A 19,067-nucleotide genomic window follows, 5' to 3' on the forward strand; every position below is an offset into this window, starting at 1 on the left:
CCCGCCTACCCGGGAGGTGATCCACATGGCGAGGCAGACCTCTCCTGACCCGCCCGCTGCTCCCCTCAGCAGTGCACTTCATCATCTGCCTTTTCTGCTCCCCACTCTGACTCTGGTGAATCCTCTCACCCTCCGCTCTGTGGCCTGTACCCCAGCTCTATATGAATAAATAAATCTTTAAAAAAAAAATCCTTTATAAGCAAACCTTTTTAAAGACGCCTATAGCTCCTTGGTCCCTAATTACTTAGTAAAATTTAATACCTAAAGAACTTTTTGAGATTTTACAAAAGATAACCTAAGCTTTTCAAAAGAGCAAAACCTTTCATGTTTCATCATAATCATAGTACATAAATCTCTCCAATAATTAAATTTTCTATCTAGGCTTTGCAGAATTAATGGTGAACTTTTATCAGTGTCAAGTTATGAAGAAGCCAAAACTTAAATAAAAGTAACTTTAGCTTCCAAAACTGGATTCCAATGCTGAAATGACTAGAATTACACATTTTGCATTTTGGCCACAAATGTAACCAACTTCCCATAAAATATGCCTTTGAAACACTCCAATGACTGACATGGAATCACTTCACCAGTAGGTCTTATTTTTAAAGAGCAGTCAGTCACCCACTCACCCCCTTACCTCCAGGAGGAGCTCTTTAAGGAAACTGCTAATTAGTGTTGCTATCTTATCTCCATCTATGAGATGAAAATGACCATCAGTGTCATGATAGTAATAGACAATTCTGTCAGCGTCTCCATCAAAGGAACAGCATCTCTCATTGCACTTCATTTCCATTCCTAGCACAGAGAACAGTTTGATAATCATTTCAGTCTAAGAAACGGGAATAAAACCCAATATAAAAAATTTTAGGGTTTTTTCTTACATTAGTTACGAGGGGAAAATGATCTTCCTTTAAGCCTATCATAACTGGCCTTCTGTGTTAAGTATAAACATATCCACTTACTGGCCCTCCCTGGTGGTGCAACGGGTTAGGATGCAGCACTGCAAGCTGGATGCAGCTGCTTCTGCAGAGTTTGATCCCCGCCCAGAGGTGATCCACGTGGTGTAGCAGACCTAGCTCGCTCACTGCTCCCCTCAGCAGCTTACTTACGATTAAGGAGTTAAATTCTCTTTCCACCATGTGTCTAGATTGTGAAAAATAATGTTTCTTACTATTGCTGTCCTTTAGATCAATGGTCCTTAAGTGTGGGCTCCAAAACCACACAGTCAATGAAGTTTGGGCACTTGATAGAAATGTAAATCTCTATCCTATACAAATCTCTGTCCTATAGAGACAGAGAATCAGAACCTCAGGAGTAGTTTGAGAACCACCGCCCTAGAATGCCATTTTCAGGTTTTGTTCCTCCCACTAGGTTTCCTACACAGGGTGAGGACTACACCATGTTCTGAATGGCAGTGACAAATGGAAAGATGCCTGGATGTCTAAAAGGGGCAGGGCCCGAACCAGCTGTGTGACTAGAATTCACGTGGTCACCTCTGTTTGCAAATGAAATTGGTTTCAAAGGGTTCTAAAAACAAACTGTTCACATACCCTGTGGAGGTTTCTGATGGCTCTTCACAAAGTCAGCACCACATTGAAAATTGAGTTTTCCTTTGGTTCCATCATTAAAAAGTTGTACTGACAGTCCCTGGGAAAAGTAGCGCTCCATTTCCCTTAACTTCAGGGCCCCTACGCCATTGGCACAGTCAACCTGGAGAGATCTACGTTCATCTCCACTACAGGAAGCCTTAAAATGGAAAAGATGTGAAAGAAAAAAAAACTGAAATTACAAAAGAGTGAACCATAAAGCATATACACATTTAAACAAATTTCCATTATTTCCATGAACTCATCTATTTTAACTCATGAAACAAAATGGTGCACACAATCAGATGTACTCTATCACAGGAGGAATGATCTGCCATTCTCTTCATAGCATGTACCACCTCAGGTATGTGTTTTGTTTCCTAATTATTAGTGTCCTCTCTACCAATCTTCACCCCAGAATTTAAACTCTATGAGAAGACAGGCTTCATTTTGGTTAGCTGTGCCTGACAATAACATAAAATTATGTCTGCTGATCAAAGGAATTATACTCCTCAAATCTCACTCCAATTTAATAAGCTAATATACCTAAAAAGAAAATTTCCCTTTCTCAACAACAGAAGCCTCCAGTACAACATCAACAGCCTTAAAGACCGAAGACAGTTAAATAAGTACTTATCAGAGCCATAAGCAAGAACATCCTATTTTTCACCCTAGTGACACTTCAGGCTGCACTATAGCCAAGTGAACAGCACCAAGTCAATGCTGCAACCAGCTGCAGATACGAGGGCCAGTCCACAGTGCAATCTCAAAAAGAAAAGGAAATGCACAGTTCCTTTAAGTAAAAGGAGCAGTGACAAAAAAACTAAGATAAACTGTTGAAGTGATCATGTTCCTTTACTCATTTGCCTAAACTCCAACCATTTATAAGAGATTTTACCTGTTTGGTAAGTTCCAGAAAGGCCCGAGAGAGCTTCTGGTAGTAGCCTTCTACAGTTGCCTTTCCATATTGGCCACTGGTGTTTCGACAGCACACCAGGTAGTGCAGTTGGGGTGTTGTTAACAAGCCATAATCTGTCACAAGTACAAAAAGTAATTTATCACATTTCCTAAAAAATAAAAATGTGGATTACAGTGGGATTTTCAGGATGACAAATAATGTTTAAAAACATACATTCTTGGAAACACAAGACACTACCTTTCAGGCTGTCCATATGCACAAGCCTCCATTATAGTCATCACAACTGCATATTACAGTTTGGTAATATGATAAGGATATATTTAGTCTTAAAAAGAAAAAATTACTCTCAAATTTTTCTACACTGAAAAATTTGAAAAGTGATGACTTAAGAGACAGAACAAAATGATGAATGAGGATGGGAAAAAGAATAGTCTAGGGCAGAGAATCTGGGGACAGGACAGGTTATCTCCCTGGAGGCAGTACTCAGACCAGTGCTTTACAAACTGCAGGCCCTAGCCTGTCAGTGGTCCAAGTCTCCAGCATTTCTCCATTTGCTTTTTTAAAGATATATTTATTTATGCATACAGACTGGAGTACAAGCCAGAGGTGCAGGTGCAGTGAGAGGATTCACCAGAGTCAGAGTGGGGAGCAGAAGAGGCAGACTGACAAAGTACACTGCTGAGAGGAGCAGCGGGCAGGTCAGAAGAGGTCTGCTGCGCCATGCGGGTCACCTCCAGAGGTAGGAATCTAACTCACACTGAAGCAGCTGTGGCTAGCTTGCAGTGCTGTACCCTAACCCATTGCGCCACCAGGGAGGGCCCATTTCTCCATTTTTTAATGAAACAGATAAATGCACAGCATGTGAAATCGAAGTATTCATTGACATTTTGGTTTCAAATACAATCACAAATAGCCATGTCACCAAATGTCTTTCACTAGCAGTTGTGATACAGTGAAACTGGTGACTGGAGGGGTGAACACAGCCAGTTATCATAATGATGAATGAGTAGATAAAAGAATATATATGTAGCTAGAGCTATGGCAGTAAAGTCGATCATTCATAAATCAAGAACAGTGACAGAAGTGAGGAAGGCCCATACTGGGAGAGATGGCAGAGATAAAAATAAAGACTAGTAGCCAAGGAAGAAGCTTAAAGAATGGGAGGTTACAGTAAGAAAGTTACTAAGACATCAGTGAAACAGACATTTAGAGTACAGTGTCTGAAAGCTACTTTCAGGTAACAAATCCCTATGAGTAACTGACAAAAGCAATCCTTTCTATCCTTACAAAGCTCATGTGGCTGTCTGAAGAGGCCCACAGGGTCCCCTGCAGCTTCCCTACACTCTCCAGGGGCCTGGGCTGCAGGTTAATAAGAGTGACTGGGTTAGGCAAGTAAAATTTAAATGTCAGGGAGAGACTTCAGTGGAGAGGCAAGGAAAAAGCTGAATACTAACTAATTGTAAGAATAAACAAGGAACAAGCTCTTAGAAGAGGCCAGGTTAACTGTGAAGGTCGAAAACAAGAGGGGCTAGAAAGGAGGTCGAAAGAGTCGAGAGGATTTTTTTGTTTAGTAAGAACTGACACTCGGAAAATATTCACCTCCAAGCACAGTGGAACCACTGCCCTCACAATGGGCAGTCAACGTGAGAAGAGGACTCTAGCCTCCCTTGTGTTTTGTTGTAGTTAATTCTTCATTAGATTACAGGAATAACTAGCTATTGGCACTTAAATATTGTGACTACACATAGGACTAAGACATTGCCCATCACTATCTGACAGGTAACTGATTCCACCCATCAGCAGCGATGAGGGAATACCTAGGATTGACCGAGCCTCCCAGAATGAGATTCATCAAGTAACTTCAAGGGCTTTTGTATAAAGAAGTTAAAGGTCAGACTTTCTTACATAAAATCTTCTGTAGGTAAAATAAATGCATGTCCAGAAAAAAAATTTTTTTCTTTAAATTTAATAGTATACCTGGTTCATGTTTTAAAGTCTAGCTGTATGTTCAAGCTTTCTAAAACAACTACTACTTTAGTCATTTAAGTTTTTAAAAAATGACTTCATTCGAAGTCAGGGCAATAGCATACCATGGAATTGACCTCCAAGAGCAGTCACGCCATCTATTACAGACTGGGAAAGTTTCTCACTGCTGGGCCTACGAAGGAAAAGAAAGAAAAAAATACTTTCCATCCTGAAACCAACAGTCACGAGACCTGAACATAAAAGCAGAAAATGATGGGCTACAAATTTCAGAACACTGGTTAAGTTAGCTGCATTTGCACTGAATCCTATCAACTTTGAAAACTCTGAAGAGAGAATATTAGTATACTATAAGCATATTCAGTAGCCTTTCACAATATAGTTCTTGGAATGATTTGACTTAATAAGTTTAGGAAAGAGATATAAAGGGTGCACTAATTATATCATACTAACATACACACCACCTAAAACCAGTGAAGTCAACCCCTAATGTGCACACCATGCACAGTGCAGATGTAGTAGGTATGAGACCACCAAGGACAGGACCTATTTTTTTTTAAAAAATCAGAATATCTAAAAATAAAAATCATCGTGTAAATGCACTGCAAAAAAAGATGTTAAATATAATTTAAACTAGTTAACAGGTAAGAAACAAATACACCTGGATGACTTTACTGCAGGTTAATAATTTGCTCAAGAGTGTAGTCACCTGACATCTGACTTACTTATGGAACTTTACCTCCCTATAAATTCCAATCAGTGGTGTATGGAATTACCTCTGGAAACATATTAAGGATAAAACAGCAGTCCAAGTCATTAGGAGACAGAGTAAAAATTTCCTGTAGGGCCCTCCCTGGTGGCGCAGCAGGTTTAAACACATCACGAAGAAGCTAAAGCCAATTCAGCACGAGTTCGATCCCTGCCCCAGAGGTGACCCACATGGCGCAGCAGACCTCTCCTGACCCACCCGCTACTCCCCTCAGCAGTGTACTTCATCAGTTGGCCTCTTCTGCTCCCTACTCTGTCTCTGGTGAATCTTCTTACTGCCCCTGTACCTCTGGCCTGTACCCCAGCTCTGTATGCATAAATAAATCAATCTTAACATTTTTTTTTTTAAAAAAACCTCTGGATAAACCAGATCATAAGCAAAGGAGAAAGTTTATATTTCAAAAAGTATACATCTGACCTAACATTTTACAAGTAGTTCTTGGTTTTGTTTTTTTCTTTTTTGCATAAAGAATTGAGGTGTAGACCAGAGGTATGGAGGCTGAAAGGAAGGGAGGGGGAGCAGAGCAGGCAGATCTTCTGAAATACACTGCTGAGGGGTGCAGCAGGTGAGACAGGAGAGGTCCCGTATATGGGTTAGTCCCCTTGCTGGGGGTCATGCTCAGGCAATAACAATGATAACACTAAGACTTAATATCTAGGCCACTGGAAGGCACCCCCCCCTTTTTTTTTTTTTTGTAAAGGAAAGTAAAATCTAACTATATAGAAATAACATCACTGGTCAATGTTTTCTAGTTAAATCCAATCTAGGAAAATGATGGAAATATAGGAAATATATGATCCGATACTAACAGGTTAAATCTCTAAAAAGAGTTAGAATCAAGTGTTCTTACTCTCTAGGGAAAAGAAGCAAATCTAAAGAAAAAAGGTGGGAGGCATCTAAATGCTTTCCTCATGCCAGAAAAGAGGTATTCTGCCTACATTATTTCAGGTAATCCTCAAAATCCCCTGTAAACCCTCATCAACACTGTAGAAGTGAGCAGGAAATGGAAGTCCCAAAAGATGAAATAAAGCAGCCAAACTCATACAGTTGCAGAGCTGGGGTCTGGACTCCAAAACCCAAGGTGCAGTAGTGATTTAGCGCCTAATGCAGGTAAGAAGCGTCCCAGGGCAGTTCCACCTGACTTCATTCCTTCAATTTGTCTTGGGCACCAAAACTGCTGCCGTCATTTACATCTGATTCCCAAAGCTGCTTTCCCCAGTGCACTGGTCACCTGGTATCTCTACCAATCACTACGAAGGCATCTTGTTGCAGATTCACAGCTTCTTTCTCACTGATGTCCATCAATACTCTCAGCATATTTTGTTGCTCAGCGTTTGTCAAACAGGTAGCATGTTCCTCCCAGGATGGTGCCAACATATCACCCAAAGGATCAACCAATTTTACACCATTGTCTTCCTTAAGAGAAAAACAGTCATTGGCACGTAGAAAAAAAAAGAGAGAAAAACAGTCAATTAGCCAGTTGGCTGAACAGCCTCACCTGTTACTAATCGTGAAGGCTGGTGTCTGGACTACGTGTTTCACTCGTTAGCAAGGCCTGATGCCATGTGTATCAGTTTAACTATTAATTCTGTTACTTGCCAATCTTGCTCAAGAAAACAGCAACCTGTTTATGTTCATACAGCTAATGTCTGTGTTGTAATTGAATCTATGTCACTCCTCACTCTGTAAGTCATGGTGCTGTACTTGCTTTTCTAAAAGGCTGTAGTCCTGACATTCACATCAATGAACCAATGGGGGCACAAGTGGAGCATAGTGATGGCACCTAAGTTTCCTCTTGCTATGACTCTGGACTCTTAAGAACAATCTGGGTCAGGTGGCAACCGGTGGGTAGAAGAGAAGCAGAAAACTGACAGTTCTGCTCCCTTGGACAGAGAAAAGTGTAGCTCAAAGTAAATGTCAACTGAAGGACAAACAGCTCAGAATCATTTTAAGAAGTATTTCTGGAACTAGCAAGAAGTGTGGGGTTTTGCCTACACGTAAGTAACCAGTTACAGTGCTCTGACAATTAGACATATTCACATTTATGGTGATTCAAATGTTGACATTGGACCAGCGATGTCTTCCTCTTTGCAGGGGGGATGAGAAAGTTACAATCTATTACTGATCTACATAATTTAACTAGCAGTTGATTTAGCTCAAATCTAATCCCCAGCATATTATTCAAACCACATATAAGCAATCTACAGGCAGTGCAGAATAGCTGATTTGTGTCAAAGGAGTACTTTGATAAAAATTTAATTATTACCGACACAAAAACCATCAGCTTCATTGATGTTCAGTGCAAAAAACAATTCTGTGTCCTGGAGCCAACTGTTTGGCTGTTCATTTGGAAAAGAAAATAGCTTAGCTTTAGAAAACCTATCTGAAAATTTAAAATGTGGTATCCTTTCTAATACTTGCCCTGTTCCCACTTACCGATTCCAGTTTCTTTAATCTTCTAAGTTTAACACAGTAGCACTTTTTATTACTGATACTGTTTTATTACAACTTGGAAGAACATTTTGTTATTTTTCTAAAATGAATCCTCTCCAAAATATGACCATCTCATTTCATTCTCTCCACACCCTCTAAGGAGTCACTAATAAATGACTACTATCAAACAAAAATGGTTTCAAATTCAAAGGACCTATGAACAAAGCATATTCCTAGAATTAGAATGTGTACTTTGAGTCAAAGTGCCCAGACACTAGGGTTTATTTTTGTAAACAGGTTTCTAAAGCAAAGATTTCCCTTATCGAAGTACTAAAAGCATTACCTCAGGATTATGTGATGCTGTCACCATGACACCTATGGTAGATTTTGACTGTTTTGACCTCAGGACAGCTAATAATCCCATTCGAAACATGACATGATCAAGATGTTCTGCTTTTGTTCGGAATCCAGCAGTCCCATATTGAAGAATGAGTCCACTGGGCTTGACATGCAATGATGAGCATTTGGTAATGGCATCTAAATCCATATCTACAAAATAAAGAAATGTTCATTTAATGTTGGTTAAATTAACTGAGTATGAATTAATTTAGCTTAAGATTACTATTAATTTAACAAGCAAATTTTCAAGCACCATTTGCTTCAATTATTGTCACCTTGAACAAACAGGCTTGCCCCACTCTGAATCTCCCCCAAAAGAACCCTGTTTGACCAAGAAAAGATGACAGTATAGGCCTGTGGGTTAGCATTACCTTCTAAGATCCTACCCAAGCAGTACAATCTATCCCAGCGCTGAATGGACGCAAAAATCAGATTGTCTCCAATCATCTTCCATTTTGGCTCCAGAGCTCGGGCAGGTTCAATTCAAGAGAATAGAAAAAGGAGAGTCCCGGAGCCCTCAGTGGGTTTTTCAGGCTTTAATGCTCCATTAGGGAACCAGGTACACAGGCACACTCGGCAGGGAAACTGGCTAGCTGGTTGGCAGCCAGCCTGGCTGTCCATTCCCCCCCACTACGACCCCCTTAATTATTCTTTCTCTGGCTCTCTCTGGAGTTCTCTCCATCTTGCCTCTGACACCACCCTTATATAACCCTGGCCTCTGGGCTCAGGTGCTCCAACTCATGCATGCCCACAACCACGCTTCAGGCATCCACAATCAAGCACCTGTACCCCAAGCCCAAGATCCCAAGTACCTCCTGCACTAGCATAATCAAGACCACAGATGCCAGCAGTGCAAAGAGCCTGATTAATTCACTTACCCTATAAAGACCAAAACACACTTCATGTACAAATGGAAATACTTAAGAGGGGGCCTTCAAGTGGACTAGGAGGACAGATCCAAACTATTTGGGAAGTCTGTGACATTCTTTTGTTAGTCCTCTCATGCTTCTGAAACCTATTCCCAAAAGAAAAATGCAAGGCAACATCCTCCACTCCAAGACTGCCCAGACCTCCTAAAACAGCTGCAGCGGATTTTCTACTTTCATTAGGATCAGGACACTCTTCTAAATTAAAACTCTACAACTGGCAACATCTTCCTTTTACACTTTCCTTTTATTTAAAAATAAAACAATGGCCCACCGCCCACTAGCTCTTCCTTTTCTGGGAATTCCAATTTCAAGAGGAAATAGCGGTTTCCAACCTCAACTGGACTTACTATACACATTCACTTTCTGGGTCAGTTCCACTACCAATTAGCCAACAGCTGAACAAAAGTCCATAGTCAGCCTCAATACCCTCCCTGTTTTATTGTCTTTCATTGCTTCAGTGGGCAAAAGTTAAAGGAAATGATGGAGGACGTTTGCTTTTGTGCCATTGGGAAAAGTTAGCGTTCAGAAAGGTGATTTTAATTCTGTCCAAAGTGACTAAATCTCTTTCACAACCTTGAAAACATTGGTAACTGACCAGTTGGTGATGTAGTTTGATTATTCATAGGGCGTAAACTAGTCCTGTTAAATCCCCCAAAATATAAAGTCACAACAACATGCCTCCGCCCTTTACTGCGTTTTAGGTCATGAACTTTCAATGAATATGTGAATCCTTTTATCAGAAGTCAATTTTCTAAATCCAAACAACGTCCGCGCGAAAAATTAAGTGTATCCTCATTTACCACAATTTTCAAAGCCTCTTTCGTTCCCCTTCCAACCAGAGACCCGTTGCACCCAGGTAGGGTGGCGGCCAGAACCCCCGGCGCCAGACCTCCCGCCAGCCCGCCCCAGCGCCCCGCGGCGGGAGGGTGTGTGCGGCGCAGGCTCGCAGGTCAGAATGCACACTGCCCACAAGCCCGTAAGTCGACCCAGCCCTGTGGACTGGAACTGGCTCCGGTCGCCACCAAACCTCCGGAACCCACTCACCCTCCAGGAAGCCTGCTCTCCGCCTCCAGCGCGCCGAGCAGCGTCCCCCAGCCGCGCTCCAGGAAGCGGACTCCGGTCGGGAATCGCAGACGTGGCTTTGCGTGGCTTCCGGCCCACGCCGCGCCCCTCACCCAATCATGGCGGGGGAGGGTCCGCGGCCCCGCCCCACCTCCTGCGCCACGCCCCTCAGCCAATCACAACGGGGGATGGTCCGCCGCCCCGCCCCGCCGCCTTGCCGGTCGCGAACCGCTCAGCCAATCATAACGGGGGAGGGTCCGCAGGCCCCGCCCTACCACCGGCGCCACGCCCCTCAGCCAATCACTGTCGGGGAGGATCTGCCGCCCCGCCCCGCCACCTTGCCGGTCGCACGCCTCTCAGCCAATCACGGCAGAGGAGGGTCCACCTCCCTGCCCCGCCTCCTTGCGGTCGCGCGCCGCTCGTGCCTGCGGAACTGCGGATCCGGGTTCTGAGCGGGCTTGGGGCTGTTTTCTATTGAAAGACCAGGAAGGGTGAGGCCCCCGCGGTGGCCCTAAGAACACTTCGACAGGCAGATACGCAGCACGCGCTTCCAAATTTGGGTCTCGAAGGGTGTCAGGCTCCACGTTCCTGGGAAACCAGCGGTCCTAGTAGTCCTGCTTGGGGGTGGGCGGGCACCAGACCAGATCTGAGGCCTCAGAGCAGGTGGCCTCGTCCACCGTGAGCGCCACCCGGCTGTCCGCGTCCTCTTCTCGATTCTCGGGGTTCATCTCACACGCCTTAGGTTCCGGACAGATTTCTGGGACCCCAGCTCCCGCCCGCACTAAACGTCATTTTATTATTTACCCGTAAACCCCAACCCAAGACTGGCCCCTCAGAATTCAGTGGACCCAAGTCCTCGGAGCTGGACGATGCTGTCCCGGGGCCGTGTGGCTTCGCGTAGTGGGGATGAGCCCACCGGGGAGGGGTCCTTGGAGGAAGACTAGGCAACTGGCGTTGGGGCCGCGGTGCCCCGGAGACCCGCGAGCCGTCCGCACAGAGCCCCGCCCCTCCGCACTGCAGCCTCCCCAGCCGCAACGTCCAGCTCCGCCCAAACCTGGGAGCCGGCGGCTTAGGAAGCTGGACCCTTGCCTTTCCCGGATTTCAGGCTAGCGGAGCATCCTCAGGTGTCTGCCAAACACCTGCAACCGCCTGGCTCGGGACACTTGTTGAAAGTGCGGATTCGGGAGCTAGATCGAGAGCGAGGGTGCGAGGAGAGGGACGGGAATCTGGATTTTAATGAAGCGCCTTGGGAGGTGTGCGTATTAGATTTAGATGTCAGGACATAAAGCAAAAGAGTGAAAGTATCGCGATTTGTGTCCCCAGCTCTTGGTGCATAGCTTTCCTGCAAAACGGCTTCCGCAAAAAGGGACCTTCGGGAAATTTCTCTGGACCCCGCTGAAATTGACATCCCAGCTTCCGTGGGCCTATTCAGGTTTCCGGGCAGATTGATTTCGAGGCAACATGTCCGCATCTGTGAAAGAATGCCTTCAGCTTCAGCTGCTGGAGATGGAAATGCTGTTCTCTATGTTTCCTAACCAAGGAGAAGTAAAACTTGAAGATGTTAATGCTCTGACGAATATAAGAAGATATCTGGAAGGCACAAGGGAGGCGCTGCCACCAAAAATCGAATTTGTGATTACACTTCAGATTGAGGAGCCCAAGGTGAGTGTCCTGGATTGTTTTAATTGTTGCAAGGCATCCAGTTTTTACTGGAAACACTTGGAACACGAAGCTCCCTGTGCAAGAAACAACTAGGGGATATTCCAGATGCATGTTTGCTTTATTTGTTTAAAAGCAAAAAGGATGTCCTTTAAATTGTTTTATCTTGAATTTTATATAAATATGCACATCATCTAGTAAATATGCCTAGAGTTTTTATTTAAAAAACGTTACTATCTTGTAAACCCATTATGTTCATTCATGCAGTATTTTGCCAATCCAACTTTTATAGTATGCACATGTCATAATTTTCAGTCTAATGATCACCTTTAAAAAGACGGGCACTTAGGAAGTGAATGCATGTTTCATTGGTAGCTCCATAAAACAGAAAACAAATATAGACAGAAAAGTTAAATACTGAAAATGAATTTACTCTTATCGTCTGATTCATTTATCCACTAATACAGGACACATAACAGATAGAATAGGCACTGAAAACCACTGTACTAGGCATACCCATCCTTCATCTAATCCCAGATTAGATTGTTACTCTAGTTACATATTCATCTAATCCCTTCATAGGGTACCTGATACATGGTAGGTGTTTGATAAAGGAATGAATGCATAAATTACAGTACATAGTGTTTTGTGTCTGCTACATAGCTGCCACTTGACAATAATAACTATTCTTTTATCAAAATCATGCAGTTGCCATTGGTAAACCAGCTTATGTGATTTTATGGTACGTCTATTTGATTTTCATTTTAAGGTGAAAATTGATTTGCAAGTAACCATGCCTCACAGCTACCCCTATGCAGCGTTGCAGCTATTTGGGCGGTCACCTGAGCTTGACAGACAGCAGCAGTTACTTCTGAACAAAGGTCTTACTTCTTATGTAGGGACTTTTGATCCAGGTGAGCTGTGTGTGTGTGCAGCCATCCAGTGGCTACAAGACAACAGTGCCTCCTATTTCCTGAACAGAAAACTTGTTTACGAACCATCTACACAAGCAAAGCCAACCAAGAACACATTCCTCCGAATGTGGATCTACAGTCACCATATTTATCAGCAGGACCTAAGGAAAAAAATTTTGGACATTGGGAAAAGGTTAGATGTGACAGGATTTTGCATGACAGGAAAGCCTGGTATAATCTGTGTAGAAGGTTTCAAAGAGCACTGTGAGGAATTCTGGCACACAATCAGGTATCCCAATTGGAAACATATTTCCTGTAAACATGCAGAAAGTATAGAAACTGAAGGAAATGGGGAAGATCTGCGCCTTTTCCATTCTTTTGAAGAATTACTCCTTGAAGCCCATGGTGACTATGGGTTAAGGAATGACTATCACATGAATCTGGGCCAATTCTTAGAATTTCTTAAAAAACACAAAAGTGAGCATGTTTTCCAGATACTATTTGGTATTGAAAGCAAAAGTTCTGACTCCTAAGAAGTTAAAAGGCCTATGTTTACAACTTCACTAAGTTAATATTTATGTTGATAAGACCAAAATAAAAGGACCAGTGGCTGTTCAATGTCCTCTGTGAAAAATCTAGCTCCCAAATTTTTCCCTGGTAATAAAATATAGGCCCGTTGACTTTATGACAGTAAAGGCATTGTGTTAACTCTGTGATCTTGTGTTAACTGAAAACTATTTAATTGTAAAACAATAAAAAAAAGTCAATTGAAACCAGTGAAGCTGATTTGATTAAAGAGGGTTCCAAAGCCCACTTAATGTCAATAGTCAAATTAGTCTGAACATATAAATATGAACATTTCTCCTTTTCACAAGTAAGTGCACAGATCACCGTGTGTTCTATTATTGAACAATTGTAACTCATTTAAAATAAGAACAGATGTGTACTGCTTTCTTTAAATTAAACCCCTTATTTTGAGGTTTTTATTTCAGTAAAACTAGCACCTAAATTTCCAGCAGAGGAATAATAATAAAGTCTCTAAAGTATTTAAGATGGATACACTATTCTTTGGCAGCCTCTTTATCTCACTTGATTAATGACACTAAGGAGACTAGTATTTTTGTTCCTTTCTTATTCACAAAGTTTCTAGTTTTGTCTGCCAAGTGTTCTACAGGCACTGTTGCCCTTTGCCCGTATGCCCCAGTGCCAGAGTGCCCATGTGCATTACTGTATCGGGGTGTAGGGCAGGAGTGTTAAGAGGACCAATGTGGTTGTCTCTGCATTGCCTTACTGGGGGTGTGGGTAGAATTCAAGCTTAACATTTTGCTAACTCAAAGCCCTCTCTTTAAAAGTTCCAAACTCTCTGGCTTTACCACTCTTTTCCAAAATGAGTGTATTTTAATGGTAATAAACCTTTAAGTAGTTCTCACCAATCCTTTACATCACGCAGTATGCCTTCCCAAGAATTTCTGGGAGTGTCGTCTGTGTTAAAAGTTCTCCTCCAACTGCCTCTCTGCAGCTTTCTCAGAAACTAGCTTTCTCTAGCTTTTCTGGTCTCTACTACTGCCCTTATTCAGGGAAAGTGACCCAGGTACCCACTGATATCCTCGTCCCTTCCGGATGCCAAAGCTGGGTGCTGAGATTTAGTAACAGAGGTTACTTCACTCCCCTTGTCGAGACGTTCTGTTAGATGCCAAACATCGCTGTGTGTGCCAAAGGAACTTTTAGAATGTTTGATGAAATAGTGTATTCTGATTTTACAATGTCCAGAATGGAGGTACCTCTCCCTAGGCTAAAGTGAAGACACAGCCAGGCCAGCAGATCCTGCATTAAGCAGACTCTTCTGACCATGAGGTCTTAGAAGTGCCCCACTTGTCCTCCTGTGCTCTTGTTGGCACTTTTCAGAGCACACCTCAGTGCTAGAAGAAAAGACTGCCATCATGAATCTGCCTCTTCTGATGATCCAGCTTGCCCAGTTGTTTCAAGCCCTTGTGTAGGACCTAACCAAGCCCCAGTCAACTCTTCACATTTCACCTGTATCCAAAGGGAGCTTACAATGAACTTCCAATGCCACTATGTCTTAATCTTTACAGGACTGAGAACAATGTAGTTTAGGAGACAATTTCCCATTTAATCTCCCCAATAGCTTAGGAGACCATTTCCATATAATCTTCCCAATATTATCAGTAAGTATAGGTAGCATCTGTAAGTTTTTACACCCTAAGTAGATGTGACTCCATTACAGTTTTTGGCTTTGAAATGAAATAGTATTTGCCATCTATCTAATATGAACCTAAACTACTCACAGTGATTTATTCTATAATTAAATTGGCAAAAGTAGCTAAAGAAAAAGCTTACAGCACTAAAATATGGAAAAAGAATTCAATCAATGAAGAGAATACATTCTGCTTATAAACCCTTTACTGCTTTTGTAGCTATTTCTGATAATTTTTAGAAGCTTCTCTAATTGATGTCCAATATGAGCATGCAGTAATACTTTTCTCCTTCAAGTACACTAATCATGGCTATTAATGACAGAGGAGAAATTATGGGAGAAATACACATATATGGAAAAACACACATATATTTTCAAGACTCAGTCTTTCTATGTATAGTAGACTTACTTTTGTTCACATAGCCCATAGGAACACACACCACTCCCCGTGGCCCCCAGCCTCCACCCTTTGGCCCTCCATACATGCAACACTTATTTTGGGAAGCTGATCTTTTTATGATTTGGAAAAGTGACTGGAATCAAGTGACCTTTGGGGTCTTCTGGAGGCAGGTTTGAGCTCTTGCTGCTTAAGTACACAGTAACATCCTCATTGCTGACCCACTGAATGCTTGTTTGTTCAACACTTTGAGCTACCCAAAATCTTTTTTTCCTTGAAAAGTCAGAATCAGACTATTGCTTGTAATTTAAGAATGCTGATACTGTACACATTATATATTTTTAAATGGTTATTTGAAAAGAATGTTCACAATAAATTTTGTGTGTCTTCAAAACACTTTATTAGCATGTCTCCAAGTACGTTCTTTACTTTTCATTCCTTACTGGTCTATTACGTGTTAGGATAAGGGCTGAGAATACTTGCAAAGTAAATTGAGTGGGCCAGTTGAGCTGATAGATCATCCTATGGTTAAATCAGAAGTATGGTAACAATGAACCTCTTCTGAGAACTTGAAAAGGCTCTGAATGAGAATATTTATGAAAAAAACAATTTTCTTTCATTTGTTTTGTGTCTCAAGTAACCCAACAGTAAGCTGAAAGGACAGCATTTTTTTCTGAAATGGGCAAAGCATGGTTTGCTCAAAAGTCCCTTTTTTATACAGACTCCTGATTTGCCAGAAAATACTTAACCCATGGCAGAACTTCTGCAGTCCACCCCAGCTAGAGGCCTTTTTCTAAGCCCAAAATTGGAAGCATTTGGATTAATCTATAAGTGGATTTAAGCAGCAGACACAAAATTCAAAGCCCATCAAACACGAAGAGCCTTCCTTAGCCTTAGGTGTAATAAAGTTCATTATTTGTTCTCCACTATGAGGACAATAGCCCAACATACCCCAGACTGGGAGATCCACAAATGTGCCTGAGGTGGTACACTCTTGTTTTCATGGGACTTATTTTCCACCCTCCAGCATGATGTATCTTACCAAGTATCTAGGAAGCCTCATGATGGCTGTGCTCCAGATGCTTTGGGCATATTGAGTTAGATCAGACTGACACCCTGTACAGTGAGATGGCCCAGGACTAGTATCAAGCATTGTATTCTGGCAGAGACAGTGAGACGGGCGTTAATGGTCCCTGAAGGGAGATTCTATAATGTTGCTTATTGATTGTACAGACTGCTTGAGGTGCTCTCTGCCGACTGGAATAAAGGAAAACAAGCCAACATTGACCAAATCAATAGTTCTCCACTGATTATGCAAGAAACAGAACCTGACCAGCAGCAGCTCAGTTGGAATCGCCATGTGATTAAATTCATGTCATTTTTTTTATACCCATTTGTCTCTTGAAAGTGCCAGAGTTCATGTTAAAATTGAAATAAAAGAACCAAACCCTGCTTATTTTGAAGTTTTTGATGGCAAGACCTCTGCAAATCATTTGATTCCTGCTAGAACAACTCTTGTTATGCAGCAGTGTGGAGATACTATCATAATGAAGAAAAAAAATCCATTTTAAATCTTCATTGGGAAATAAGAGAATGGATTTATTCCTGTGACATACACTTGTCCTACAGACCACAACAGTTTCTGAGACCCCAGAAATTTGTTTTCATTTGGCACTGCTGCCAGATAATTCCCTAAAGGCTTTTCTAAGATGTATTGTTATCCTAATCAGTGGGGCCTCACAGGAAGCTGTTGGAAATATTTCTCCTACAGAGTTCTTCCCTTTGGGACAATCATTCACACCTGGTGAGTCTTGATGCTTTAGCCAGTGGCCCATGTCAGGCTTTTCTGCGGCTGTCATGCAAAACAAGTAGGGAGTAGCACCTATGTGGTTTGCCCATAGATGTGGGTGCTGAGCCCAGCTGCTATTCAACTGGTATGCACTGGTGGGGCTGTACCAGCTGTTCACACTGGCATCCCCTTGGTCAGTACCAGTGCTATCCTAGTCGTTAATATTTCAACATTATCGCAGGACATTTTATCCTGTGATTTACTGGCCACAACCAAAGATTTCTGTAACCCAAACTATTCTGATTCCACTGCACCTGTGTTCTACTGTCACCACCTCTTCTCCAGTTGCTAACTCCTGGACTGAACTTCTGTCCCTAAGCTTTTGATATCTCCATTAAAATAAGGGGCCCAAAACATTTCTGACACCTTCCCAGCTTAGAAGAGTTTTGAAAAAGCTCTTCCTGAATGCTACGTTTACCTTCGGCAATGTATTTCTCAAGGTCTCAGTAAAAGGGTCACGGATAGGACCTCTTGGGAGATTGCGAGGACTGAGTTGGGGCCGTCGATTGCCTGTGACAAATCTAAGCCTATGTTCCTATTTTTGAAAATATTTTACAAAAAAAGCTTACATTTTAAATTCTTTTTAATGAGGGCCATTATTAATTCTACATCTTAACCACCTAAGTGAACCAACAAGCTAGCATGTTAATTTTCAGTTATCCAAGAGAGCACACTGAATCCAGAACCTGTGCCAAGAGAACCCCTATCAATCAGTTGGGCTCACTCCACACTTATCCTTCCTCACTGTATTTACAGAACCACACACATTTTTCCCCACTGTCTTCCCAATATAAATGAACAGTTTAGAATTCTTTTCATGAGAAATCGTCTTCTGGGTTTGACTGTACACACCAACACTGGCTTTTTCCATGGTGGATTCTAAAATCGTGTCTGCAGAAATGATGAGATGCAGTCATGTCAGAGAAGCAGGAAGTAAACTGAGTGATGTCATTATAGGATCTTGGAGCAAAGCAGTAACAACCTTTTTAGAACAGGAAGTACTCCTGCTTTGATGAGCAAAGGATGAATGTTTGGTTTGCCTAGAATTAAGGGGTTGTTTCCAGAGACGCATGGATTTCAGTACACCATTCTGAGCTCTGACCCAGCCTCGCTTATAATATTGCAAATCCTGCAAATCTCCTACCCATAGGTCCTCAATGCAAATAAAATTCTTGTTGTTGTCTCCTGGTCAATTATTGTTTTTGCATAAGAAGCCTGGTGATAAATTTACCCTCCTGATAAAATTTGGCAACCAGCAGGATTAAGCATGACCTTGATTTTCAGTTATTTCAGCCTATAGCTAATAAGAAAAAAGAGATTCTTTAAGCACAAATAAGCACTTTTCTAGTTTTTTACCTTACCTTGGGCTGAGGATTTAAGCTTCTGAGCCTAAACAAATCCATCTCTCTAAAGCAACTATCCTTTTCCACTGTCCTAAAATTCTATGCCCTTTACACTATTTAATATTTGCTATAGATCATCAGCTATAACCTTCCCATCCATAAATCAAATAGGCCATTAAGTTTTTACCTCATGGTTCTGGTTACATTATTTATTGTTGACTTTTTTATTTATACCATTTATATCTAGGTCTTTAATTCCGCTTAAGTTTAATTTTTTATAGTGTAACAGATTCCAGTTTTAACTTCCTCCACATGGTATAACAGTTCCCCCAATCATTTTCCTAAACATTCTTCTTTATGTGTTGACTTTTATACTACCTTTGTAAGTCAAATATTCAGTGTGGGGAGGAAAGATGTCTTTGAGCTTCCTGCCTTATTTCCATTATTCTTTATGTTCTCATGACTTTGATGTAAATATGTGAATTTTAGAGACTTAATTGGAATGAAAATACTCATTAATCATTCGTATATTGATTACAAATTGAAATGATGATATTCAGATATGCTGGTTTAAATAAAATGTATTAATATGACCACCATTTTCTTCCTT

General features: G+C 41.8%; 2 protein-coding genes across 5 annotated transcripts in view; one reads left to right on the forward strand and one right to left on the reverse strand.

The window, feature by feature from the left end:
* Positions 1-19,067, reverse strand: part of PGM3 (phosphoglucomutase 3) — a 27,830-nt gene extending 8,763 nt beyond the window's left edge. The window contains exons 1-7 of one of the 2 annotated variants that reach the window (XM_012721305.1): positions 16,308-19,067; positions 8,034-8,239; positions 6,489-6,673; positions 4,596-4,663; positions 2,485-2,618; positions 1,551-1,746; positions 638-795 (exon numbers count right to left, since the gene is read on the reverse strand). In XM_012721305.1, coding sequence (XP_012576759.1) covers positions 638-795; positions 1,551-1,746; positions 2,485-2,618; positions 4,596-4,663; positions 6,489-6,673; positions 8,034-8,237 — 945 coding nt within the window. In that variant the 5' untranslated portion in view covers positions 8,238-8,239; positions 16,308-19,067. Of the gene's footprint in view, positions 1-637; positions 796-1,550; positions 1,747-2,484; positions 2,619-4,595; positions 4,664-6,488; positions 6,674-8,033; positions 8,240-10,062; positions 10,168-16,307 lie in introns of those variants that run through there. The other variant, XM_004674056.2, reaches the window with a different exon arrangement.
* On the forward strand, positions 10,443-13,422 carry RWDD2A (RWD domain containing 2A). Of its 3 annotated transcripts, none has more exons than XM_004673653.1 (3): positions 10,443-10,571; positions 11,404-11,742; positions 12,509-13,422. In XM_004673653.1, the coding sequence occupies exons 2-3, from the start codon at positions 11,542-11,544 to the stop codon at positions 13,184-13,186; spliced, it is 879 nt and encodes a 292-aa protein (XP_004673710.1). In that variant the 5' UTR covers positions 10,443-10,571; positions 11,404-11,541; the 3' UTR covers positions 13,187-13,422. The 3 variants fall into 3 exon arrangements, with proteins under 3 accessions (XP_004673710.1, XP_012576763.1, XP_012576772.1); XM_012721309.1 differs by lacking the exon at positions 10,443-10,571 and adding an exon at positions 11,148-11,284 and having other exon boundaries at positions 12,509-13,415; XM_012721318.1 differs by lacking the exon at positions 10,443-10,571 and adding an exon at positions 11,148-11,252 and having other exon boundaries at positions 12,509-13,415.

The sequence above is a fragment of the Condylura cristata genome, unplaced genomic scaffold (assembly GCF_000260355.1).
Source record: "Condylura cristata isolate star-nosed mole 26May11 unplaced genomic scaffold, ConCri1.0 scaffold00001, whole genome shotgun sequence".
In the NCBI taxonomy this organism is placed as follows: domain Eukaryota; kingdom Metazoa; phylum Chordata; class Mammalia; order Eulipotyphla; family Talpidae; genus Condylura; species Condylura cristata.

Excerpts from the sequence above, each read along its gene's own strand:
- RWDD2A (XM_004673653.1), top strand. The coding sequence starts at position 11,542 with ATGTCCGCATCTGTGAAAGAATGCCTTCAGCTTCAGCTGCTGGAGATG. Across the intron at positions 11,743-12,508 it reads TTCAGATTGAGGAGCCCAAG|GTGAAAATTGATTTGCAAGT; the intron begins GTGAGTGTCCTG and ends TTTCATTTTAAG.